This window comes from Macrotis lagotis, chromosome 3 (genome assembly GCF_037893015.1).
Source record: "Macrotis lagotis isolate mMagLag1 chromosome 3, bilby.v1.9.chrom.fasta, whole genome shotgun sequence".
In the NCBI taxonomy this organism is placed as follows: Eukaryota; Metazoa; Chordata; class Mammalia; order Peramelemorphia; family Peramelidae; genus Macrotis; species Macrotis lagotis.
This window is the reverse complement of record NC_133660.1, coordinates 216,707,975-216,735,154: the sequence shown is the minus strand read 5'-3', so window position 1 is coordinate 216,735,154 and position 27,180 is coordinate 216,707,975. Positions and strand designations below refer to the sequence as shown.

Sequence of the window (27,180 nt, the reverse complement as noted above, 5' to 3'; positions counted from 1 at the left end):
TTCAAGATTTTCTTGTCCCATTTCTTCATTTTATGGAAGAACTGAGGACCAAAGATGGACAGTAATCCCTGGATAATGTTCAATAGAGAGACAAAAATCAAACCAGGTCCTCTCAGTCCAAATCCATAGTTCTTTGACTCCATGTATTTAATGCTTATGAGTCCTGTCATTGGCTCACTCAGTAATATTTAAAAGAACTAATTATCTTAAATAGCCATAGCCAAAACCAGCATTGGAGGAAATAGTAACTATCCATCTGCCTTTGATCCTCTTCCATGGTCCCTCAAGTGACCCAAGTACTGTAATTCCCTTTGTGGTCCCTTGATTTCCCAAGGATGTCCTCACACAGGTCTGCCCTCCTTAGTCAGCACTCAAAATTCTTGTCCACCCTTCTACTCAAAGTTGGGTATTTTTCTGTGCTGATCTAAAAATATTGTTGCTGATCTGTTAGTGGTATCTTCAGTGTAGATTCAAAGAACATCACCACTAGAAAGGATTAGAAATCAAATAACCCAAACCCCTTATTTTACAGACAAAGGGTTAGAGGTCAGGTTTTCAGACTTATAGTACACTAGGTTTTTTTTTTGGAGGGGAGTCCCTACTATCCTACAGAATCTCTTCATATTCACATTTTAATAGACATATTCAGTAGACAATTCTTTAATCTAGAGAAACATTAAATGGGGTTAACCTTAAATAGGAGGATACAGAAGGTAATTTTGGTTCACAAAGGATGGCAAGAAGCATCCCCTGATGTGCTTCAAATAATCCTGCAGATTATTTTAATCATCTCTGTATAACCTTAGCCAAGTCATTCAACTTCCCTGGGCTTCAATTTCCTCACCTGTAAAAGAGGTAATTCAATAAGTCGGCTTTGAAGTCCTTTAGTTCTGAATTTATGTTCCTGTGGTCTTGTAACCCTATGATATCTATCAGCCTAAATCTATTAAAAGGTAACTTCTGTTTTTATTTAGATAAGCTGTTCTGATCTTCTATCTGTCTCATTTCCTTTGGAAACTTTCCCCATGCTTCCTTTTTTCTACTTTGAAAATTAAAATGGAAACAATCTCTACTTAAAATCATCTTTTCTAATAACCTTATGTGTATGTAGTTCTATATATTATACATTCTGGTTATATAGGAATTGGAGTTTATATATACATATTCATTTATAATGATCCTCTTTCATGTAAGAGACTTTGAAGTATCTAGATTCTTTGAAAACCAGTATATTACATTTGCCAGAATTCAGGAGATGATTAAAATTCAGGTACTCATCACATTTTATCTTTTCATAGCCTGGCTAATCAAGGAGATATGGCCCCCCAAAAGGCCAAACTCTATTGAAAGTCCAGATAGAAAGTTTGAACAGGAAAGAATATGGAATTGTTTGCATCTATATTGGTCTGAAGCCTGCTCTGAAATTTATGAATCACACACACACACACACACACACACAACATTGATATAAGTTGCCTATCTTCCATTTGTTCTCTGTTTTTATAAGAACTCTCATCTTTTCATTTCAATTTGGTCTTCCTCGGTTGGATGCTTGAAGACATTATTTGAAGAGCCTATTAAAAGTTATGTGTGTCTGTTTCAGGATTCCCATATAACAAATCTGCTTCTCTTCCTGGATATGGAAAGAATGGATTCAACCGGGTAGGTACTTGATTCCCAAGCACAAAGTTTACTAACAGATATCACCAAGTGCCTCGGTTGACAATTTTTCTAACTTTTTGAGTAACAGCCCAGCAAGAAATGCAGGATGGCCTACACATCAACCAGCATTAGATGGGTCTAGTCTACTGTTTCTCTCTTTCTCTCCTCTCTCTCTGAATAAGGTTCTAAAAGAACATGCTGACATTCTTTATTTCCCTTCTGTATTCCTTCTCTCCCACCCCCAATAATCCATACATAAAAAGATCTTACCATGGGAACTGAAATCAATCACAGGTAAGAACAGGACAGTCTTTAAAGAACAATGTCAGAGAAAGGACTTTTCTATCATAAAGTCCTTTTGAATAAGAAATATAGTTGAAGAGAATCATTTTTACAAGTTGGGAAATGTGAGAATTTGTTATTCTATATTCAGGCATTTTTGGATATTTTGAGTAGTAGAAAGGAGACACAAAGTAAATGGTAGACTTGTTTGTTCATTGACTTCCTCTAATTCTATAATCATAGTAGTTGATAGCAGTAATATCATCACTGAAAGCAATTCAAGACTAATTTTTAAGGTTGTGTTTTATAATTTTTTTTAACACCGAGCATGTCGGATTTGCATTTGAGTCTGTGTATACCTATATTCCTTGGCACTTTTCCCTAGATGATCAAATGGTGCCTCCCTTACTTAAAATGCATTCTCTGAATGGTCTGAGTTTGGGAATGAGCATGTTGCATGCCGCCTACAATATTTGTAATTTCTTCCTCTTCACCTTCCAGGTTGGGACACAAACTGAAATAGAGATAGAAATGAGCATATGATTCTAATTTTAGCTATCCCAAACACCAAGAACTTAAGACAATCAGGTATGGGGAGGAGTAAATGGGGAGAAGGAGAGGGACATATTGAGCCTGAAAAGCAGGGAAGCCAGATTCATCACCTTTTGTCTGACTGCCCTGATAGAAGTATGAGCTTCCTTCTCTGAGATCTTAGTCACATTATAACACATTCTGTACAATTTATAATTTATTAACTACTTCTTATAAATTACAATATTGAAATAGTAGATGTGGGTTTTAGGCAAATTTAACTTTTCCTAAAGAATAAAAGCATGATGGACAAGAAAAGCCTACTGAGTAGTCCATTCACATTTGGGGAATATGCATATTGTTAACTGAGGCCAGAAATTATCAACATAGAAATTGAACTTAGCCCAGTAGTTTTTATCTTGTTGGGATCTTGACAAGATCATAAAATTTAGAGCTGGAAGACACCTTAAAGATCATCTGGTATAGAGTATCTCAAAGAAAGGTCCACAGAATCCTGGGAGTCTCCAAGGCCCTTTCAGGGGATCACTAAGGGCAAAAACTATTTCTAATGGTAAGCAGTTATTTTGCCTATTAAAATACTCCTCTCTTTTCCAAATACTGTGTTAGGCCAAATTTTCTTCATATGCCAGAAACAAACTATATCATACCTAATTGAACACAAAAGCAGATATGAGATTCCTGCTGTCATCTGTCTAAACCAGACATTAGTTTTCCAAATTTATGTCAAACAATGCCATTCTTCTCACTAAATTTTTTAGATTATAGTTGGTTTTTTTTTCATTAAAAATGTTATGTTGGGGGCAGCTAGGTGGCGCAATGGATAGAGCACCAACCCTGGACTCAGGAAAACCTGAGTTCAAATCTGGCCTCAAACACTTAATAATTACCCAGCTGTGTGACCTTATGCAAGTCATTTAACCCCATTGCCTTGCAAAAACAAACAAAAATGTTATGTTAGCCTGCAATGAATTTATTATTGTTATTTTAATGAATTAATAAGCATTTTAAAATTTATGTTTTAATTTAAAATACAGTAAATATCAATTAATATAACCCTCAAAACTTTGAGAGGTCTGCAATAGTTTTTTAGCATAAAAAACCTGAGGCTTAAAGTTTCAAGAACCTCTAACTTAATCCAGCCCTCCACATTTCACAGATTGGAAAACTGAGACCCAAGAGACTTTTCCCAAAATTATAGGTCCAATATGGAATAGGACCAGGCTTTCTTCCTCTGACACCAAATGCAATGTTCTTGTCACTCACTACACACGGATCCTTAAGGAAGAGTTTGAATGAGTAACATAGGAAGCTATTGGTCTTAACTACATCCGAAGGATGGCATTAAGTTCTCATATTTGCAGAAGCACTAGGAACAATGATAAATTAAAGTGTGAAGGTAACCATTATGAAGGGATTAGAGTCCAACCATACCTCATGAAGGTAAGAGAGGGGGAAAAATGGAAAGACACAGGCTATCTTGTTAAAGAAGAATTTCATTCAATCTTTGTTTCATAGGGCAGATCTGAGACCCATGACTTGAAAGTTCAGAGAAATAGACAGGTTTGACGGAAAGGAAACAACCTCCAAAACAAAATGCTCTAAACAAATTAGAGCTATCCAAAAGTGGAAAGGAATTCCAAGAGAAGTGGTGGGTTTCCTTTTACTAAAAGCTTCAAAAAAGTCTAGATAATCACTCAGTGAGTATTTCATTAAGAGGATTATTATTAAGGTACAGATTGGACTCAGATTCTGTGACTACTTTGGAAAGATTTTATTTGAACTTTCTATCTCTACTAACATTTGTAGATTGTTGCACTCATCTTTCTTTCTCTCTTTATCATATTGTAAAGCTATTCCTTGGGGAGAGGGGGGGCACAACCTCAACATCCTTGACTTTCAAAATCACCATTCTCCCAAAATTCTATACCACTTGGCAAGTAGTAACATTGCCTTATACCTAGGAGGTGTCTGGAAAATACATTTTCACTGATTATTCTTTGGGTCCCTATGTGATCAAAAATTTAATAGAAATGATCTCTTTTCATCATGAACCAGCCACCAGACAGATATACAAAGGATGAACTAGCAAAGTGAAAAAAAAAGCATCAATGATGCCATTCCAGGAAACAGTGAGCTCCATGTCAGACTGATCGCAACTTTTTTTTATTAAACAATTAAATCTCTGATACAAAGCTGTTTTTCTATTATGTATTGTTTCCTCCTAAAATTGGAGCACATTGATCTATATTACAGTTAATTGGGAGATCTAGTAACTTGGATGGAATCTCATCCAGATCTATATCCCTGAAGATTTTAACATGGACTGCCCTCAGAGAGACAGTGATCACTAAAAGCATTTTATGGTTTATCCAATTGAGTTCAGTTAATTAATGTTAATTTACCGTATACTATACAAAGTTAATATTTAGAGTCATTTAGAACCCATTTTCAAGCTCTATGAATATTTCTATTAGATGAATTTAGGATCCAAAATCTGTCAGTGTGGTGTCTATCCCTCTGACCTTTTATTTGGAGCTCTTTTCCAAATAGGAATGTTCATTAGGACCTAGTAGATCCTAAGACAAAAGTGTTAGGAAATAAAGTATCTCTACTTTTTTGATGTGATAAAAGTTACAGAAGTTTCTTGCAGTAACATGACCCCCTCATTTTATATATAAGGAAACTGAGGCTATCATAGATCATAGTGACTTAAGTTCAGAGCCAGGATTTCAACTCAACAACTACTGAGTCTGGAGGAACCTTAGAGGCAACTGTAATCCAAATCCCTCATTTCATAAACAAGGACATAAAGATTTAAGAGTGTAGTGTTTTTCCGGCCTCAGATACTTAATAATTACCTAGCTGTGTGGCCTTGGGCAAACCACTTAACCCAATTGCCTTGCAAAAATAAATAAATGAATGAATAAATGAATAAATAAATAAATAAATGAATGAATGAATGAATGAATGAATTTTTGAAAAAGAGTGTAGTGTTTTTCCTAGGACACAGAGCTAGTTAGAACAGTGACCCAGTTCTCCTTACTCTTTCTTTGTCTTATGTTCCTTCTATTCAGTCAGGAATCTTTTCCTTGGAAGATAATACCACAAAGAAAGTTTTTAACCCAAAGAATGGTGACTTTGAGTCACCACTTGGGAACTAGAGAAGTTCCATGGTAACTTTGTAAATAACTTCTCTCTTGGTCTCAGTTTCCTCATCTGTAATATGAAGAAACTGGAATAGATGATTTCTGAGGCTCCCTTTTTATTCTACATCTTATGATCCAATGGAAAGGCATTACTTCTGAGCATTGATAATAAACATCCTCATTTTCTTGTCATTTGCTTTTACCTCCTAAAATTAGAACATAAAAAATTCCAAGTAATCAAAGGTTTTGGTTACTTAGATCGTATATTATCCATTTTTATATTTTCTTTTGCCATTTCATAAAAGAGACACAGTAGATGATCAGTAATGTATATTGTTTTATTTCACTTAATTGAGGATTTACTAAGAGGGGCACATAATCACGATTACACATAAATACACTTAGTACTACATGTTTCAGGCTATCTAAATTGACTTGGTGGGTTTTAAAGCCCCCTAATTGGACTTTGGCACCCAATTGGTCACAATTGCTAAACTGTCACATACTTTTTTAGGCTGTTCTTAACCCAACTATTAGCAATAAATGCAAGAGAGACACAAGCCAAAATCCATTTGGCTATTTGTACAGAAGTTTATTTTTAATTTTATCCCAGAGTTCAACTTAAAAGGATTGGAGTCTGGGAGAATTAAGTCATTCCTCTCATTTTACAAATGAAGAAACTGAGGTCTAGCAAAAAGAAACAATTTGCCCAGTAGTACTACCTAGTGTATAGCCAAGTCAGGATCTAAACCCAGGTCTTTTGAAACCAATCTAGTAGACTTTCTTTTCATTTGGTTGTCTGTGCCATCCAGAGATGGCAGAACTCTGACTCAGGGAGTCACCATGGTGCCCTTAAGACAGAAGAAGGGGAAAGTAGGAACCTGGAAAGATCTCACTTGGATCTGCTTCTGAATTCCATCTGAGTTTTCTCAAGTACTAGTGGATTATAAGAAATGTATAGCTCTGTAAGATTATAATAAAGGACACTAGATGGCAGGATTACTCTCTCTAGGAAGGTCAGGAACTACTACACTGCCATGTCCTACAATGCCAGGAATCATAGGAAAGAATCATAGGATCATAGGTTTACAACTGAAATAATCAGAGGAGCATATATTTAAAGCAGGAATATACTTCAGAAGCCATATGGTCCAAACCCCTCATTTTATAGATGGAGAAACTGAAGTCCTGAGATAGAAAGTAACTTACACAGAGCTGCATAGGAAATAGCACAGCCAGAATTTGAACCTAAATAGATCGTCTGGGTTTCAATCCTACACTCCTTCCACTAAACCGCACAGGTCTAGAAAAGAACTCTTGAAATCATCTTGTCCAAAAGTTTAATTCCAAAAAGATAAGAAATTTGTGTTTCTTGCATGGAGTTTCAGACACAGAAGAAAGCTACCTCCATTCCTCACATTTGTAAATGAAAAAACTGTCATTCATTAAGCACTTACTATATGTTAAGCACTGTGCTAATATTACAAAATTACAAATTACAAAAAGAAAGTTGAACCTATTCCTTTCCTCATAGTGTTTACATTCTATTGAAGAAAATGGGGAAAGGGACTTGACTATGGTCATAGTGAAAAAACCAGGGAGCAAAACTCCTTTTCCCTGATTCCTGTTTTGTGATTTGCTATTTCTTAATTTATCCTTCCATAAATGAGTTTGCAATAAGTTTTATGAGTTCATGATGAAACTGGCTCTAAGTGTCTTTGGACTGAAAACATAGTTGTTTATTACCTTTCTTCTGTTTAGGTAAAGAAAGAATGTCTAATTCAAATCTACTTCTAAATGAGCACCTATATGTTTATACAGAAATGAGTGGCAGGTCCACACAGTGTCCTCTAGAATGTTTCTTTTGTGCCAAATGATGATGCTGAAGCAGCCCTTTGTGGCTATAACAAGTATGGGACATAATTATTTAGTAATTTCTACCCTATAACAGAAGGGAATAATTGATTTGATGACTGGAAACATCATTGATGTACAAGTCAAGACTAAGGAGATTTGGAATCAGACTTTTCCAATACATTTCTGTAGAAGAAACATAATTCAAATTATAGTTAACTCCCACCTAATTGGTTTTGCCAAAACATGAGGTTGGGAGAGAGAATGTTATATGGGAGCAGATGGGGGAATAGTATAACTCATTTCATAAAAACAGTGAAAATGATGAACAAATTCTTAGATAGCCAGTTTGAATTGTGAAAGTTGATATGAGACTAGAGAAACAAAGGTAATAATTCCTGCTAAACTGAATAGAAGAATGAGACATGATAGAACAGGATGTGTGGTGGTCTGGGCTAGATAGAAGGAGTGCTAAGATCTATAGTAGACTAAATGTTGAAATATTATAATAGGATTTGGTTACATTTTAAGAACATTATTACAAAATCAGATAGGGTACTGGCATGGAGTTCTAAAGACTTGGGTTCAAAATTGCTTAAGATATGTATTAGCTGTGTGACCCTAGGCAAATCACTTAGCTTCTCCATGCCACAGTTTCCTTTTCTGTAAAGTGAAAGGGTTGGACTCATTGTTCCCTTTCAGCTCTAAACCTCTGATCCTATGATCCTATGAAGTGCTGGTGGTAGGTAGTGGTATATGGGATATGCCTGCATGCTGAATTTCCTCATTGGTGACTGTGATCTGTAATGCTGTGCACTCTGATGCCAAGACTACATTCTCTCCTTAGGGCTTATGCTTTGACTGTATTTCAAGGAAAGACCTATTTTCCCAGAGGACCAATCATCTGTTTCCAGATTCAATATTCTCTTTGCTGCTCTCTCTTTCTCTCTTTTCCAGAATGCAAATATGGCCCAATATGAAGCAGACCAGGATACCAGTTGGGGGATGCGAGGTACATGAAGCTAGGACTTCAATGGGTCTAACCTAGTGTTTATTCTTATCTAGGGGAGTGGGGTTCAGTAACATGTTTCCACAAGCACCATTTTGAAAACCCAACCATCACTTACTGATTGATTCAGAAGTTGATTTCCATGCCTAACTCTTGGCTCATGTCTCCTGCATCTTGCCATAGAGAATCAGTTTAATTTTCATCTCTCCCCTTTTTTTGAGATACCCTGCTATCTCCCATTCTTGGATAATGCTGACTCTGGGCAGAAAAAACAAAATTGTTGTAATTACTACTGAACCTTGTGACCCAGACTAAGCAAAATGATCATTTGACACCATGCATTTAAACTCCATGTTGATTCCAGATCTAATTCAAGTGAGATTCTTGATTGCAGTGTCTGACTAGATGAACTTTCCTTGACCATCACAACTCTAAGCAAGGCTGCAGACAGTAAAAGAACATTAAAGTTAAATATAATAAACATTTTCTAAGTACCTTACTATGGTTAAAGTATTACATACATGATTTTAATATGATCACACAAAAATAGGAAGTAGGTTATACACTATTACTATCTCCATTTTACAGGTGGAAATTCAGAGATGTTAAGCAACTTGACTAAGGGGATACAGCTGAGAAGTGTTGGAGTTAGGAAATGAAATCTTAGCCCCAAGTCTAGCATTAGGACTCTAGTGCGAACCTTAAGCATCTACAATGTGGAAAGAACTGCCCTGTTTAGAAGAAATTCAAAGATAAAGAAAACATGGTCCCTGTGAGTTCACCATCTATCTGGGAGGATATGGCATATATCCACTAATTACCTGATAGATAATTATAAAGCAAAATAAAATAGGATAAGAACATAATAGTACCAAATGCTTTATGAGGCCTGGGGAAGAAAAGATAATTTCTTATTGAAAGAGGGAACAAAGACTTCTTAGAAGATGAAGCATTAAAGGATATTGAAGACTTCCACAGTTAGACTTGGTGGACAGGATAGGAAGACATTCTAGGTTTAGGGAACAGTTGTAAGCAAAGACTGAGGAATTGATACTGGATGTGGTATCTCACTTGACTACAGGGGAAACTGAGGCACAGAGAGTTAAGCTTTACCTAAAGTCACTTGATGAGTTAGTCAGTGGCAGAACCTGGACTAGAACCCAGGACTCCTGACTTGCAGTCAGTGATTCTTTTCACTCTCCCAAAGTTACACTTTCTAGGACTTCTTTACTGTGTGAATGTTTATCACCAGTCAATATTGTCATTTTCACAACATCCTTCATAAGTTATACTTTAAAATACCCATTTCCCGAGTGTATAATAAAAAAATAAAAAATAAATCAGGTAGATTTATCTACCTGATTCAGGCCATCAATTTGAGAAGACGAATGCAAACTCTGTAGTTGTTGGTCTCTCACTTGATATTTGGACCCCTGGACCATACCTTGTGCTCTTCAGAGTTCTTGCTTAGCATCCCTAGGGCATCTCATAGCCTTATAGCACCAAGAATCAGAATTCCTTATTGCCAACCATTTACACCCATTTCTAGTGCTGTTGAAAAAGCTAACCCACCCAATGTGAAGATCCCAGTGCATGCAGCCATCTTACTGCATGATGGGATTGGGTTCATGGAAATACCACCTTTGAGAATTAATTGCACTTGAAAACATAAATACATATTTTCTAAAATTTTCCATGGTCTCCTCCTCTTTTTCTTACAGAATACAAGGTAAGAGGGAACCCGGAAGGAGTCTCATGCCTGGCCAGATTAAAAGGGTCCTTTTTTCTTGTTCTTACTCTATGAAATGTCTATGTCAATTATGGATGCAAGTATGTATGACTCCCTCAGCCATTTTAAGAGTCACCCACTCTTTCCCTTCCCCACTTCCCTCAGCACAGCCAGAGCTCTCTGAGTGAATCTGTTGGACTTTCTTTTCTTTCTTTTTTTTTAACAACAGGTCTATCCCTATGACATGCTCATTGTCACAAATCGAATTCGAGTGAAATTGCCCAAAGATGTGGATAGGACCAGACTGGAGGTAGGAATGATTTTCTTTTTTGCTTCATTCTGCCCAGTGATGATTCTTGTATATGACCCTCTCATCATCAGAAAATTAACTAGGAAGAATTTCCTGCATATGTTATCATTTTAAGCAAATAATATGAGACAGTATCATGATGCAGAAGTCACAAAATCTCCATTAATGGAGGATTAGCTACCAGAATGAGAGAGATGATAATCCCAGTGAACTTTGCTGTAATCAAACCCTATCTGGAGTCTTGTGTTTAGCCCTGGGTGCCACATTTTAGACAGGCTTTGGTACTCTGGATGATTTTGCACCTATAGGATAGTAGACTCTACCCATAGGAGAATCCAGAGGAAAACCAAGATGGTTGAGGAAATGATTAGATACTGTGCCATTCAAATTGGATATAAAAAATCTGAAGATGATTAAGTAGGAGAAGAAAATGCTTGATTGAATAAAGGAAAAGAACAGTAGTAGCTGATTTCAAGTACTGGAAGGATTGTTAATGTGGAAAAGAGAATATATTGTTTTGTCTGTCCATGGAGGGCATGAGAAATAGAAAGACATTGGAGGGAGGGAAGCAAAGTGGAAGATTTAGGCTCAATTTAAACTATTCTAATAATTAGAACTATTAAAATACACTGGACTCCCTTGATAGATAGTATTGCCGTTACTACTGGACTTTTAGCAGACACTGGAAGATTACTTGTGAGCAATATCATTCAGGTGATTTGTGTTCAGATAAGAAATGAACAAGATGACCTTTGTGGTCCCTTTAATTTTGAAATTTTGTGACTCATTGGTTTCATTTTTTTACAAAAGTTGTACTTCCCAAAAGTTTCCTAAAACTGTGATTCAAATTTCTTTCAAAGTTATTTTTTTGAATAAAGAAGATATTTTAAAAAAAGAAGTGATTTGAATACATATATCACCATACTAGTTTGCAAAGATACGGAATTTTATAGATGTGAAATACTGCCAAATTAAAAAAAAAATTATTATAGATGTGAAATACTGCCAAATTAAAAAAAAATTATCACAGTAGCTAGATGGCACAGTCAATAGAGCATCAACCTTGGAGTCAGAGGACCTGGTTTCAGATCCAGCCTCAGACATTTGAAATCTGGGCAAGTCACTTAACCCTGATTGTCTTGCAAAAATAAATTAATTAATAACTAAAAATATTGATCAAAGAAAGCTATTATTGGGGGGGGAGCAAAGATTTTTAGAAAAAGTGATTGGGGCAGCTAGGTGGAGTAGTGGATAGAGCACCAGCCCTGGAGTCAGGAAGACCTGAGTTCAAATCTGGTAGCACTTAATAATTACCTAGCTGTGTGGCCTCCGGAAAGCCTTGCAAAAAATAAAAGTGATTTTGTCTTGGACCTTAGCTAGTGATAAATTTCTGTCCAAATATTAAAGTATCAGGAGGCTGGACAAAGGTAAAAAGAGCAACATATTCTAAATAAAAAGACTGAATTTACCACCTGGTTATCTAGTTCTCTGACTTGATAACTATATGATGATAAGTAAGTTTCTTTCCTCCTCTGGGATTCAGTTTTCTCATGTGAAAAATGACAGGTTTCTGAGGTCTCTTCCAACTCTAGATCCCAATATATAACTAACATTAAATATTACATTATCATCACTGTAAATATTTCTCTGGTGCTTTATGGCGCATAAAGTGTCTTTCCTCACAAGCCAGTGAGATAAATGATGAGAGATGGTCTCTCTGGTTCTTTTGAACTATGAGATATTGTGAAACTAAGGCCAAAAAAGGAGAAGGGTCTTCTGATCTTCACATAGTTAGCACACAGAGCCTGAATTCCTACCTGGGTCCTCTAATCCAGTGGTCTTGCCAAGGCAATGTGCTGGAAATCTGAAACTATCATTTACCTTCTAAATTGGAAGCATGTTCTGAGATTCAAATTGGATTTGTTTAACCTTTGCCTCAATCATCAATAAGTCTACAGTTCTCTAGCCTAACTCCCCAATCCCACCTTCATACCTTCTTTTGGTTTTTTTTTTTTAGGTTTTTGCAAGGCAAATGGGGCTAAGTGGCTTGCCCAAGGCCACACAGCTAGGTAATTATTAAGTGTCTGAGCCCGGATTTGAACCCAGGTACTCCTGACTCCAAGGCCAGTGCTTTATCCACTACGCCACCTAGCCGCCCCTCATACCTTCTTTATAAGCCTGAGTGATGATTAGAATAAATATTTGACTCTGGATCTGATTCTTAAATACTCTGTCAAACTTTTAGTTGTAACATTTTGCATAAAGAGCAGACTTGGATCTAGTTCTTAATAGGCAGGGATTATAACTACATTTAATAGTACTCAATGACCAAGAGGGATGAGGATACAGAAGAAACCCAAGCTCTACTTGCACAGGAACTTGACAAAACCTAGAAAAGTATTAAATACAGGAGTGAAGGCAAGAGGAAGGGTGAGATTATCCTATTGGGATTCTGGGAGAATGTGAAACTATGGACCAAGCAGAGTTGAGAAGTCAATTAAAGGGAAATGATAATGATCACATAATTCATATGATAATATGAATTATATATTCAAATGATAATGATTACTATAATGTCTCATATTTATGTTCTGTTTTACTTTTATAAACAATTTCACATTCATTGTGTCACTTGATAATAATAGTTCACTTTTAAGATTTATAAAGTGCTTTCCTCATATCAACCCCAAGACATAGATATTGTGATGCAAAAACTATTATTTTCATTTTCCAGATGAGGAAACTGAGACTCAGGGACCTTAAAAAAAAGATTAAAAGTCCAGTTTAGTAGCAAAACAAGTGCTAGAATCTGGGTTTCCTGTTCCAACCTAATGGATTTTCCCTTCTTGTTATGTTGTATGTTTTTCATGGAAAAATCTCTGTATTAGGGCCCCATATGTAAGACAACCCACCCAACATAAGCCACAAAGAAATGAAGGCAACTTCCACCTCTTAACCTCCCATTCCAAAACAGAATTCTGTATTAAAAGCATTATCATTATATTACTGTACATTTCCATTGGTAAAGCCTGGTTGCTTTTGTGGGAAGAGATAAATTCTTCCTGGAAGTACCCAGAGGGATATCTTTGTGATTCTTTTTTAATTAAAAGGAGCTTTTGTTATTCAGACTATAAACCCTGGTATTTTAAATGTAATCACATTTGCCCAGAAGAACAGACTTTCTGAAGATAGCACAGAAACATAACAAAAAACCAATACCCTCTAGTGCTCTGTCTTCTGGGGAATGAAGCTGTATAATCAGGAGAAGACCTAATTATTTTTTTTCTTGTTGTTCCCCTAAGCAATGAAGAGGTTTAAAAAAAACTATTTGTTTCATTTTTTAAAATTCACTTCAGTATTTAAAAATATCACAAATCCTTTAAGATATATGGCAATTTTCAAGGGTTTGATAGAATTATAATTATGCTATAATAATCCAAATATAAGCCATATCTCAATAATAACAATAATGAAGAAGAAGAAAGAATTATTATGTAGTATTTTTGGTGGTATAGTGGAGCCTGTGAATCAGGAAGACGAGTTCAAATGTGCGATCTTCGGCAAATCACCTACCCTTTCTGTGCCTCAATTTAATCAACCTCAAAATGGGAATAATACTTTGCAGGGTTGCTGTCAAGATCTAATGAGATAATGTTTGTAAAGCACCTAGGGTTTAGCACCTAGTCTGAACTTTCATTATGATTATGATTATACATGATTTCATTTGATCCTCAGGATAGCCCTAGGAGGTAGGTGTTTCTCTCTGGTAATCAAAACACTGAGCTTACAGAGGTTAAATGAGTTAGGTGAGATTGGTCTGACTTACAGTAAGTACCTGAGGCAGGATATGAAGTTGTTAGATGCTTAATAAAATGCTTATTCTTTTCCCTTCCTAGAGCAGGTGGTACTTGACCCAAGGCTTCCTGGAAGCTGGGAATTCTGAGAGGCAGAAGTGGGATGGGAGAGTGTCTCCAGTTTAAGGACAGCTTGTACTAAAGTGGAAAATTGGGGAACAAGAAGGCCAGTATCAGTGGAACACAGAAGGGCACTAAGGGGGAGGGATATGGGAGAAGCTGGGAAGAGAGAGAGCAGTAGACAGATCATGAAGGGTCTTGAATGCTGAATTGAGGAATTTGTATTACACTGGCAAAAAGAAGCAACTTGAGCTACTTGTCTGTTGTTAAGCAATGTTTTCCTAAGCTCAACAGGATGGTTAGAATGAGCTCTTATGGAGTACAAAGAAATTAGCTGTGGGATCCCACTTCTGCCTCTGATTGAGACCTTGGACAAATCATTTCACTTCTTCAATCTGAACCAGTTTTCCACTCTGTAAGATGGGGATAATCATACCCTTAGTATCGACCAGAGTTTTAGGGGGATCTGAGGGGAACAGGAATGTGCTTTAACACCTGAAAGGTCTTTATAAATATCACATGTCCTTATTATCTCTAAAGTGAAGCAGGCTTCAGAGTAGATTATCTTTGCATAATCTCATCAGCATCCATGAGTTCAGTTTTTTTCTATGTAGTTGTTTCTGGATCTATATATCCAGTCTAGTTTCTCTCTCTCTCTCTCTCTCTCTCTCTCTCTCTCTCTCTCTCTCTCTCTCTCTCTCTCTCAAACTACAGTCTCACTGTCTTTTAGACATCTCAAATTCAAAATGTCCAAAATAGAGCTCTTCCAAACTTCCCTAGGCATAGGGCCATCTTCAACTCCTCAATCCCAGTCATCCCACATTGTTTTTCTTCTTTCCTTCCTTCCTTCCTTCCTTCCTTCCTTCCTTCCTTCCTTCCTTCCTTCCTTCCTTCCTTCCTTCCTTCCTTCCTTCCTTCCTTCCTTCCTTCCTTCCTTCCTTCCCTCTTTCCCTTCCTCCCTCCCTCTTCCTTCCTTCATTCCTTTCTTTCCCAAAGCAGTTGTGGTTGTGACTTGCCAAGAGCCATAAAGCTGATAAGCATTTAAGGCCAGATTTGAACTTCTGGTCCTCCTGACTCTAGGATCAGTGCTCTATCCTCTGTACAAGGTAACTGCCCCTTACATTTTCTTGTTGCTGGAGGCACAGTAGATAGAGCCCTGGTCCTAGAGTCAGAAAGACCTGAGTTCAGATTTATCCAGAGAAGCCTACTAACTGTGTGTCATGGATATAACCCCTGTTTGCCTCAATTTCCTCAACTGTAAAATGAGGATACTAACAGTATCAACCTCCCAGGGATCAAATGAGATAATAATTATAAAGTGCTTAGTATAGTCCCTGGTCCATAGTAAGTGCTATATATAAATTCTAGTGATTATTATTATTATCTTTATTATTTTTTTTTTAGGTTTTTGCAAGGCAAATGGGGTTAAGTGGCTTGCCCAAGGCCACACAGCTAGGTAATTATTAAGTTTCTGAGCCCAGATTTGAACCCAGGTACTCCTGACTCCAAGGCCAGTGCTTTACCTACTACGCCACCTAGCTGCCCCCATTATCATTATTATTAACAACATCATTTCTTCCTTTACTCCATACACTTATACAACTATAACCCTAGATCAGTCCCTCATTGCCTCATACCTAAACAATTGCAATAGTTCCAAATCTTTTATTACTCTTGACCATCTTTCACTGGACTGAAAAAGAGATTTTCTGAAAGCACAGGTCTGATTGTGTGTATCTCTGCCCTATAAGTCCAATAAACTCCAATGATTCCCTATTACCTCTAGGAGCAAATTTAAAATCCTCCATTTGGCTTTTAAAGGCTTTTGCAACTTGTCTTCCTCTTTTTTAAGGTAATTGGGATAAAGTCACACAGTTGGTTAATGTCCGAGGTCACATTTGAACTCAGATCCCTCTAACTCCAGGACCTTTGTTTTATCCCCTGTACCACTTAGCCCCCATCTTCCTATCTTTTAACTGGAACTTAAAGGAATCCAAGGAGATCAGTGATCTCAATGGAAGAGGGAGAGAGTTCTAGGTTATATAACCCTGAGCAATTCCCTCCTCTGTGGGTCTCAGTCTTGTGATCTGCAAAATGGGGGAGTAGGGCTAACTGACCTTTAAGGTCCTTTCCAACTAAATCCATATCAGAAGATCACAAACAGACTAGCAAATCAGGTGACCATTTCTTAAAGTAGAATCAATAAATGAACTGACAGTCTAATAAATGCCAGCGATTTAAAGCTTACATTAATACTAAAATAATACCATACTTTATTATTTCTTATAGCACTATAGAATCTTCAATAGTACTTTATAGTTTATCAAGCATTTTCTTCCCCAAATGATGAGTTTATATGCCAGTATTATTATTCTTATTTTACATATAGAGATTTTAAGATTCAATGATAGAGGTAGAATAAGGATATTCTAGGGATAGGTAGTGTCAGCTATGTGATTGTAAGGAGAAGAGATAGACAGGATGTGAGAGTATTGTACTAAGTGCTGGACTGATCACAGACTCATCCTCTCCAAGTTAAATATTCACATTCAGCTGAAGCAGCAACCCCAAGGCAAAATGACTACTAGGTAGTGAAAGAGAACTCAACAGGTATCACTTCCAAATACTGAACTTATATTAGGTACATAAAAGATAGTAATGTGCAATAAGCTGGGAAAGAAAGAACTCAAGACAGATTGTGAAAGATCTTGAATGCCAAATTCTATAAAAAATGTTGTATCCTAGAGGCAATAGAATACAACTGTAACTTCTTTATCAGTAACCAAGCCAGAGGGGCAGCTAGGTTGCACAGTGGATAGAGCACTGGCCCTGGAGTCAAGAGGACCTGAGTTCAAATCTGGCCTCAGACACTTAATAATTACCTAGCTGTGTGGCCTTGGGCAAGCCACTTAATTTAACCTAAAAAAAATAACCAAGCCAGTCCCAGTCTAGAACATGATCACATGGCTTGAAACATGGTCAGCCTTAAGGTCAAGAACAGGCTTGATTGAATTCAGAATTCTTTCCACTACCCCCTTGCTGCCTCTTTTTGTAATGATGGCGAAAGTGCCTATTCCTATAACACATTCCGCACAATAACTAGGTGAGGTGGGTTGCATGGGTATGATTTCCCCCATTTTACATACATTCTATAGAAATGTTGGATAAACCACTCACCCTCCCTAACCTCCAAGGATTTTGTAGTCATGCCTATGAGGGAGTGACTGCAGAAGAAGAATTGTCTCACACATGATAGAACTGAGTCCCAGGAAGGTTAAGGGCCTGTGGTTAAGTTCTTAAAGAAGACCATGGCATCAGGGAGGTAATACCATGACAAGCAGGGTTAGGTGACTTATCCAAGATCACACAGCAAGTAAGCATCAAGTGCCTAAGGACAGATTTGAACTCAGGTCCTCCTGACTCCAGGGTTGGTGCTATATATACATATATACATATATATATATATATATATATGTACATAGAGATATAGATTTTATATGTGTATATATATGCATACATACATATATATATATATACACATGATGTGAGAGCTGCTGAACCTTTTTCAGGACTGCTTTCCATCTTTGATGTTCACCTGAGCCACCTAATTCTCACTTGTTATTCCAAGAAGCTGTAGCATGCACAGCAGCCACACCCTGGTAAACCATTTTGACAGGCAGATTAAACCATGTTGAGGGTAACTAAGCAGTCTCAAACTCATCTGTGGAGGGTGTCTACCCAAACATGTGTAGGCTTCCACTACCAGAATGGGCAAATGAGAACACTTTGTTCCAACAACTGTGAGGCAGCTGAAGCAGGTGCTGCGGAACACTTAGAGCTTGGTTAGACATTGAAGACACCAAGGTCATCCACTGCAACTAGATCCTGTCTTGACAAAGGATCATGATGACTTTGGAAGAGAGAGTGAATGACTTCGTGCAATTCTGCTTCACTTAAATACAATTTATGCCTGAATCAAAAACTTCACCCATACTACTTTACTATTCCTATCTCAAAGTCTTGTAGCAATAGGCAAGTGACAAAGCAGAAGGTGCAGATACACTGGGAGCTGTAGTCACAACTCTGCACACAGGCAACCCAGGCCAAAAGGTAGTTTCCTCACTGGAAGCAATAGACCCCCTTGGGGTCTGAGAAACCCTTTTAAGAATCATACCTGCTTACTTCCTGATATGAGGAAGGGGCTAGAAAATGTGTTCTAAAAGTTGCTTACCCAACTCTGGCATGATTTCCACAGCAGGCAGGGATCCACAGCGTGATCTGAGACACACAAAAAAAATCTACAAAAATTTTTTCAAAGAAGATTCTACTCATCATCGAAGCATGGAATGTACACACACTCATAGACAACACAAGATCCAATAGACCTGAAAGAAGAACAGCTCTTACTGCAAGAGAACTTAACAGGTATAACATCCAAATAGCAGCCCTGGGTGAAACAAGGCTGGTCAATGATGACCAGCTTAGCGAAGTTGGAGCTGGATACCCATTTTTCTGGAGGGGCCCGTAGCAAGGGGAAGCACTGTGAAGCTGAGGTGGGTTTCACAATCAAAACTAATTAGTCAACAAGCTTAAATACCTACCAAAAGGAGTAATGGCAAACTCATGACAGTGAGATTTCTACTTGCAGAAAAACATACCTCCATCATCCTGCCTAGGCTCCCATCATGACAAACCCTGATGAAGCCAAAGGAAAATTTTATAAAAAACTGGAGACCATTATCATCAGGGTACCAAAAGAGGACAAGCTTATAATTCTAGATGACTTTAATGATAGAGTAGGCTCAGATTACCAGACATGGCAGGGAATCCTTGCTAGGAATGGAATTGGAAACAGCAACAGCAATGGTCACCTACTACTGAAGACTTGTGCATCTCATGACCTTCTCATCTCAAACACTGTCTTCCATGTACCTAAACACAATAAAACTTCCTGGATGCACCCTTGTAGTAAACATTGTCATCTAATAGACTATGTGATTGTAAGGAGAAGAGATAGACAGAATGGGAGAGTGACAAAGGTAATGTGTGGTACAGAGTGCTGGACTGATCACAGACTCATCCTCTCTAAGCTAAATGTTCACATTCAACTGAAGCAGCAACCCCAAGGCAAAATGACTACTAGAAGAATTAATGTCAAGAGATTAGAGTGTCTCTCTGAGTAGGGAAAATTTGTTGCTAACTTGGACATTAAACTGAACCAACAAACAGTTGACAACAGTGGAGTAGAAAAAGAGTGGGCAGCTTTCAAAGACTTTCAGTATACAGCACTGCATTTGCTCATCTGGGCAAAACACTCACAATCAAGTCTGGTTTGATGAAAATGATGAGGGAAATACATAAGCTGCTAAATGAAAAAGAGAATTCCACAGGGTTTGTCAGCAGAATAGTTCATTCATTTTTAATAAGGAAGCATTTAATTCCCTCAAAAGTAAGCTACAAGGGAAGCTTAGAGAAAAAGATGGAAAACTCTTGGCTCAGTAAGAAGGCAAATGAAATTCAGTTTTATGCAGATAATAACAAACCAAAGTGTTTTTATGATGCCCTGAAGGCTATCTATGGGCCAAAGTCCTATGGTACATCTCAACTACTCAGTGCTAATGGAGCCACATTGATTAACAATAAGGGACATGATGCTAGAAAGATGGTCTGAACACTTCCATAGTGTTCTTAACAGATCATCATCAATTAATGCAGCAGTCACTGACCCTTTACCCCAATTGAAGTCAATCGGTCCCTAGCTGAAGTTCCAAATGAAGAAGAGATTTTGAATGCCATTAGGTTTCTTTCATGTGGCAAAGCAAATGGTACTGATTCTATCCCAGTTGAGATCTACAAGGCCGGGGGTGGGGGTCTATTGCTGACTCATAAGTGGACTGAATTTTTCCTGGATATATGGCATGAAGAGTTTATTCCCCAAGAATTCAAGTATGCCTCCATCATCCATATCTATAAAGGTAAAAGGAATAGATTATCCTGTGATAATACAAGGGTGTTTCTCTTTTAATCATTTCTAGTAAGATTCTTGTCAGAGTCCTTCACTTGCAAGATGGCTACCTTTCTGAGGGTCCAGTGTGACTTCAGAAAGAGTCAAGGAACAGAAAATATGGTGCCAACAACTCCAGTAAAAATGCCAAGAATAGAATAGAGGTCTATATACAATGTTTGTAGGTCTGACCAAGACCTTTGATACCATCAGTCAAGAGAGCATATGGAAAATTATGTGAAAATGTAGTTGCCCAGAGAAGTTCATCAGTATTGTATGTCAGTGTCATGACAGCATACTTGCCCAGGTTCTGGATAGTGGACCATACTCTAGAGATTTCCTAGTCACCAATGGAGTGAAACAAGGATGGGTCCTTGCTCCCATGCTTTTTAGCATGATGTTCTCAGCCAAGATATCAAATACCTTTGCTGAGGATGAAAACAACATTAAGATCAGCTATTGTACTGATAGTAAATTCTTCAACTTGAAAAGGCTACAAGCAAGACTAAAGTGAAGTGAGTGTTGGTGCATGATCTTCTGTTTGCAGATAACTGTACACTCATTGCAGCCTCTGAAGCTGAGATGCAATAAAATATGGATCCATTCTCTGCTGCTTGTGCTCATTTTGACCTAACAACACCAAGAAAACTCAGGTGCTTCATCAGCCAGCAGCATCTCATCCATATATGGAACCATTGATTACAGCAAATAGAGTTTTGAGTACTATGGAAAAGTTCACTTACCTTGGCAGTATCCTTTCTAGGGAGGTACACATTGACAATGAGGTTGACCTCCTTATTTACCAGAGTAAGCTCAGTATGTGGGAGAGAAGAGGTATGAGGCTGACTCAAAACTGAGGGTCTAGAGAGCAGCTGTACTGATCTCATTGTTGTATACTTGTGAAACCTGGATGGTGTACCAGCACAATATCAGGAAACTGAATCACATTCATTTAAATTATCTTAGGAAGAATCTGAAAATCACCTGGCAGGAGAAGATACCAGACACTCAGGTCCTTTCTGGAGCTAAACTGCCTAGCATTCAAACATTACTAAGATGGGCTGGGCACATTGTTAGAAGGTCAGAAGTATGCTTACCAAAAAGACTAGTTTATGGAGAACTCACACAGAGCAAGTGCTCTCAAGGGGATCAGAAGAAGCAATACCAAGACACCCTGAAGGTCTCATTGAAGAACTTTAGAATTGATTGTACAGCATGGGAGTCAATGGCACAGGATCGCCCAGCATGGCGTGCTGTGAGGGTTCTACGCTCTATGAGGAAGTCAGAATTGAAGCAGCTCAAAGGAAACATGACATTCTTAAGTTTAGAGTACCCACCCCAAGTGTTCACATGGACTATTTGTGCCTGACATGTGGAAGAATATTCCAAACTCAAATTTGTCTGATCAGTCACAGACACACTGTGATTTGTCTCAAACATAAAGATGTCATTTTGGTCTTCTTTGATAACAAAGGACAAGAACCAACCAATATAGATACACACACACACACACACACACACACACACACACATACACACATACATACAATGTTTATGTATATTGTGTATGTGTATATGAATGTGTATGCATGTACTGTGTATATGTATATATGTGTTCATATATGTCACTGTATATGTCTATATATTAGAAAATACATACACACATACACATACACATATATATTTTGGAATGTACCCAAGGAGGACTATTAATCATTCTCTGAAAGACCCCAAAGTTAAACAATGCCCCCTTTGTTAATACTCATCAGAATAGTTCGATTAAAAAATGTGAGAAATTAGAAAATGCCTCTAGCTCCTCTCTTCTGGATAGCCATGACCTTTTCCCATAGTTTTCTTCCTCTTATTCACCTCTCACAGCTTCCCTTTAACATCTGAGACCTGGTGGTGATAGGGGAGAACTGCAATTTAAATTCTTTTTTTGGAAAACTTAGACTGACTTACTCTGGAAGAGTTGGATTTCTCTTTGTGGGAACTGTCAGTAATTTTATGCAGTCTATAGCCAGGGAGACTGTTTGCCCAAAGAGAAGGGGAGGGAATGAGCAGTTAAATATTATCTACTATGCACCAGACACTCTGTTATGATTTACAAATATCTCATTTAATCCTCACCAGCACCCTGAGAGGTGGGTACTATTATTATTCCCATTTTACAGTTGAGGGAAGTAAATGGAGGTGAAGTGATTTACCCAGGGTCACACAGCTACTAAGTCCATAGAACTCAGATCTTTCTGACACCCAGGACAAGAAGGTGTTGAAGTGGTCTAGAATCAGGAAACCAGGGACTCCATGGGGAGAAGAGCAGGGGATGCCCCCAAACTTGGGCAGAACCCCGAATTCACAGGCACAGTCATAGAGTCTAGACAGCAAAAGGGGACAGTTTGACTAGAAGAAAGAGAAAATAAACCACTTCCTCTCCCTAGGAGAGTCCCTGAGTCAATTGGATTAGATACCACCATTCCTAACATCCCTCCCAGCTCTACATATCATAATCATTTGAATTCCCTTAGGGTGTGGAGGAGTCCAGGAAGCAGCCCAGGTGTCATTGAAAGGGGGGGCCATGAGGGATGAGTAAGAGGAGGAGAACAATGGGGAAAGGCCATGGTTACCCAAAAGAGAGGAATGAGTCAAGCCTTTCTTATCTGATCTTTCTTGGTTTAAAGCCAGAGAACCCAGAAGAGTTGGGCATGATTAGGTAATAGTTCCTTGAGCACAAAGCCAGGATCTGGCTTTCACTTCACTTGGGTGACTTAAAGCAATAATTCACTGGAGAGACTTGAATGAATTCTGGAAAAAAGGAGCCACCTTGGGGTCCCTAATAATAAATCCGTAGTGAAGTTAAGTAGTGATTGTCCAAGTCAAAAATGCTGTCTCAGGGTATCAAATTTTGATTTAGATTCAAAATGGGATGTTGTGCTATGCTTAATTTCTTTAATATACAAATCAGAGCTGGATGGTTTCTAAGTACTTAGAACTTAGGGAGATCAGTATTGTAAGACATCATCTAAGTCAGGATTGATTTGGATTTTTTAATATCTATTCTGTGAGGGGCGGCTAGGTGGCGCAGTGGATAAAGCACCGGCCCTGGAGTCAGGAGTACCTGGGTTCAAATCTGGTCTCAGACACTTAATAATTACCTAGCCATGTGGCCTTGAGCAAGCCACTTAACCCCATTTGCCTTGAAAAAAAAAAAACTAAAAATAAATAAATAAATAAAACCCAAAACAAAATAAAATCTATTCTGTGTAATGGACCTTTTTTTGCAATCTGGTATAGAGTAGGGACTTCTCAGAGTTATCTTTATAAATGAATAAAATAAACTACTTAAGATTGCAAAAGAAAACAATATATTGAAATCCAATTTAAAGAATTAAAGCAAGTTCATGTTAACCAGCTTTAAGAACCCCTGACAGAGATCAAACTCCTCTCCAGTTTTACAGAAGAGGAAACTGAAGACCAGAGGAAGGAAACTTTATGCCTTAGTGAAGGATGATCTTTTTGTTGTTGTTGTGGAGGCAATTGGGTTTAAGTGACTTGCCCAGGATCACGTAACTAGTAAATGGTTGATGCTGTAGCCACTGTACCACCTAGCAGCCTGGGAAAATGGTCTTTTAAGAGTAAATTATTCAAATATCTACTTACTGTAAGAAACAATAGATGACAAAAACCTCTGTCTTTGCTCCTTCCCACCCCATCAACAAGGGCATGCAACATTGGCCTCCTTACCTCATTGTTTGTATTGCTGCATGGGAAGTTTTTATTTGAGAAGTGTTTATCTCTTAGTAACAAGAATTTTGTTTTCCCACAAATCTGGTTTCCTAGCTTTCAGAAGTGTTATCTCTTTATAGTAATGTTTATAAGTTAGTGACACCCTCAGTGCCCTGGGATTAAAAATCTGACATGTAATCTATACCCTCCCCATTCTCTGTCTATCAAGGGTCCCCAAAAGGCTTTTTGAGTAGGAGCCACTGTCAGAATTTGATAACTGCAACTTATGACCTCATTCACAAATGCACAGTCCATAGAGGACTGTCTTCTTCTGTTTAACCTGCTCTGTTATATTTGTTATAGCTTTGAAACATGGTGGCAGCAAGTAGAGGGGACAAAAGGAAGCTAGGACTAGAATGGTATAAAATATGGGAACTTTGTAATATGGGAAATAATTAAAAGAACTAAGGATACTTAGCCAAGAAAAAAGAAACCATATGGAAAGGGTCATGATTTTCTAATGCCTCAAGGGTCACTCTGAGAAAATGAGATTAAACTGGTTCTACTCATTCCCAGAATCAGAATTAGAAGAATTGAATGGAGAGTCTAATGAGATCAATTTTGACCCAATATAAAGGAAAATTTCAGGACAATTAGAGCTGTCCTGAATTGTCCATCCTGAAGGGGGATGGATTACATCATGAGGCATCACTAAAAGTGTTTAAGAAAAGGTACAATGAACAATTATTGGGAATATTATAGAGAAGATTTTGGCATTGGCTTAGTTGAACTAGATACCTTTTGACCCTATATATAGGTACCTTGCCCTGAGACAGCCAGATAGCACAGAGTACAATTTGGTCAGGTGAGGGGCAGACCTGAATTCCAATGTGGTCTTAGATATTTACTAGCTGAATGACCCTTGACAAGTCACTAAACCTCTGTCAGCCTCAGATTCAAGTGTAAAATGGATATAATAATAGCACTTACATCCCAAGATTGTAAGGATCAAATAAAAATAAAATTTTTAAAAGTGCTTAGCATAATTCCTACCATGTAACCAACACTTAATACATGGTTGTTTCCATCCTTCCTTCCTTCCTTCCTTCCTTCCTTCCTTCCTTCCTTCCTTCCTTTGATGTTCCTTCCAACTCTAAAGATTCTGTGAGCCCAATTGGTGCTCTTTTATGAATGAAGCTATTAGTCAGGTAAACAGCAAAGCCAGAAGTTCTAACCCATGGTATTAAACTTAAATAGAAAGGAATGGTTTACAAGGATCCTAGCAGGCCATTAGAAAATAACATGTTAACACTGTATGTTCTATTGCATTTTTATTTACTTTTGATAAATATTTCCTGATTAGAATTTAATATAGGTTCAAACAGCACTGGAGTCAGTGTTTAACACAGACTGAAACAATCATTTTTTAAAAAAAAAAGGCATCAGGATGAGAATTCCCTTTGTGAATCTGATATCAAATGGGTACCATGTTTTACAAAGCATCTTGACAAACTAGAGAGTATCCAGAGAAGCGCAGCAAGAAAGTGAAGGGCCTCGAGTTCTTGTTGTGGGAGGATAGGTTAAAGGAACTGAAGATGTTTAGTTTAGGGAAAGAAGATTTACAGAAAACATGTCATTTTTTATATATTTGAATGACTGTCATGTGAAAAAAAGGATTAGGCTTGTATCAGTGGAAATTGCAGATAGGCAAATTAAGACTCCATGTATAGAAAATACATCTTAATAATTATAGTGGTCAAAAGTAGAACTACCTAAGGAAGGAGTGGAGTCCCCCTCATCAGAATGCTTCAACTCAAGGTCAATGGACTAATAGGAAAAGACTACAAAGGACATTCATGTTCAAGTTATCAGTAATGTTAGCTCTGTTGTTTACCAAGTACTTTCCTCATAACTTCTTGTGAAACAGGAAGTGTAGATATCTTTTGTATTATTTTACAGATAAGGAATCCAAGGCTTCAATGGGTGATTGGACTTGTTCAGGCTCACACATTAATAACAATCAGAATTGAGAGCATTTGTCATTGTTGTTTCTGAGGAAAGAGATAATTAGAACAAGAAAAATCTCGCTCTTTTTAAAAAAAATAAGTGGGATAATTAAGACATGTAAAGCTCTTGCTACTGTCTTTGAAAACACCCAGTTCCTTATGCACCTTTTTTTAAAAATTGAAAATCTTACAATTCTCTGACTTGCAATGAAATAGTTGGTGAAGTTTTCATTATACTGTTTCCCCTGTGGCAGGCAGTCTTCTTTGGGACAGATGCTAGTAAGCCTCCAAAACAGAGTTTGCACTGACTTAATTCCCATACTATTACCAGGACTCTTTTATCAGTATCAATCATATTTATGTCCTGCCAGGAAATAAAATAACCTGTCCTGTGCATATATTTATTAGGCTTGCCTGCCACTGCTCCCATCCCACTCCTTCAGGATATTTTCCAGTCCTCTTTATGTCCAAGGCTTAATTGCAAGACAAAAAAAAAAAGAAAAAGAAAAAAGATGAAGACAACAAAGAAGATGAAGATGAAGAAAATGAAGAAGACAAAGAAGGCGTAGAAGATGAAGATGATGAAGACAAAGAAGATGAAGATGAAGAAAAAGAAGCTGAAGAAGATGACAAAGAAGACAAGAAGAAGAATAATTTCTCTGAGCTTAAAGGAGAGGAAAGGAAGGTTTTAAAAGTAAGGTATTGGGTCTCCTACTTTCTAAATAGGAGCTTGGTTCTTAACCCTTATCTCCTATTTATCTTCTGACACTAATATCATTCAGCCTATTGGCTTTAATTAATATCTCTGAGTGCAGCAAAGTACATAGAATGTTGTATTGAGTTGGAGTCAAGAAGGCCTGGGTTCAAATCCTGCCTATATTTATTAGCTACAGGGCTCTAGGCAAGATACTTTAAACTCTCACTTTCTCAATTTCCTCAATCTATAAAATGAGAATAACAATAGTATCCATTTTACTATCTCCCCA

At 37.6% G+C, this 27,180-nt stretch overlaps 1 protein-coding gene across 3 annotated transcripts in view; it reads left to right on the top strand.

Annotated features, from left to right (window-relative positions):
• The window catches only part of ABLIM2 (actin binding LIM protein family member 2), a 235,014-nt gene that overhangs the window by 189,527 nt on the left and 18,307 nt on the right, over positions 1-27,180 (top strand). The window contains exons 17-20 of one of the 3 annotated variants that reach the window (XM_074229842.1): positions 1,604-1,662; positions 8,454-8,508; positions 10,227-10,234; positions 10,464-10,544. In XM_074229842.1, coding sequence (XP_074085943.1) covers positions 1,604-1,662; positions 8,454-8,508; positions 10,227-10,234; positions 10,464-10,544 — 203 coding nt within the window. Of the gene's footprint in view, positions 1-1,603; positions 1,663-8,453; positions 8,509-10,226; positions 10,388-10,463; positions 10,545-27,180 lie in introns of those variants that run through there. The other 2 variants (XM_074229840.1, XM_074229841.1) reach the window with 2 other exon arrangements.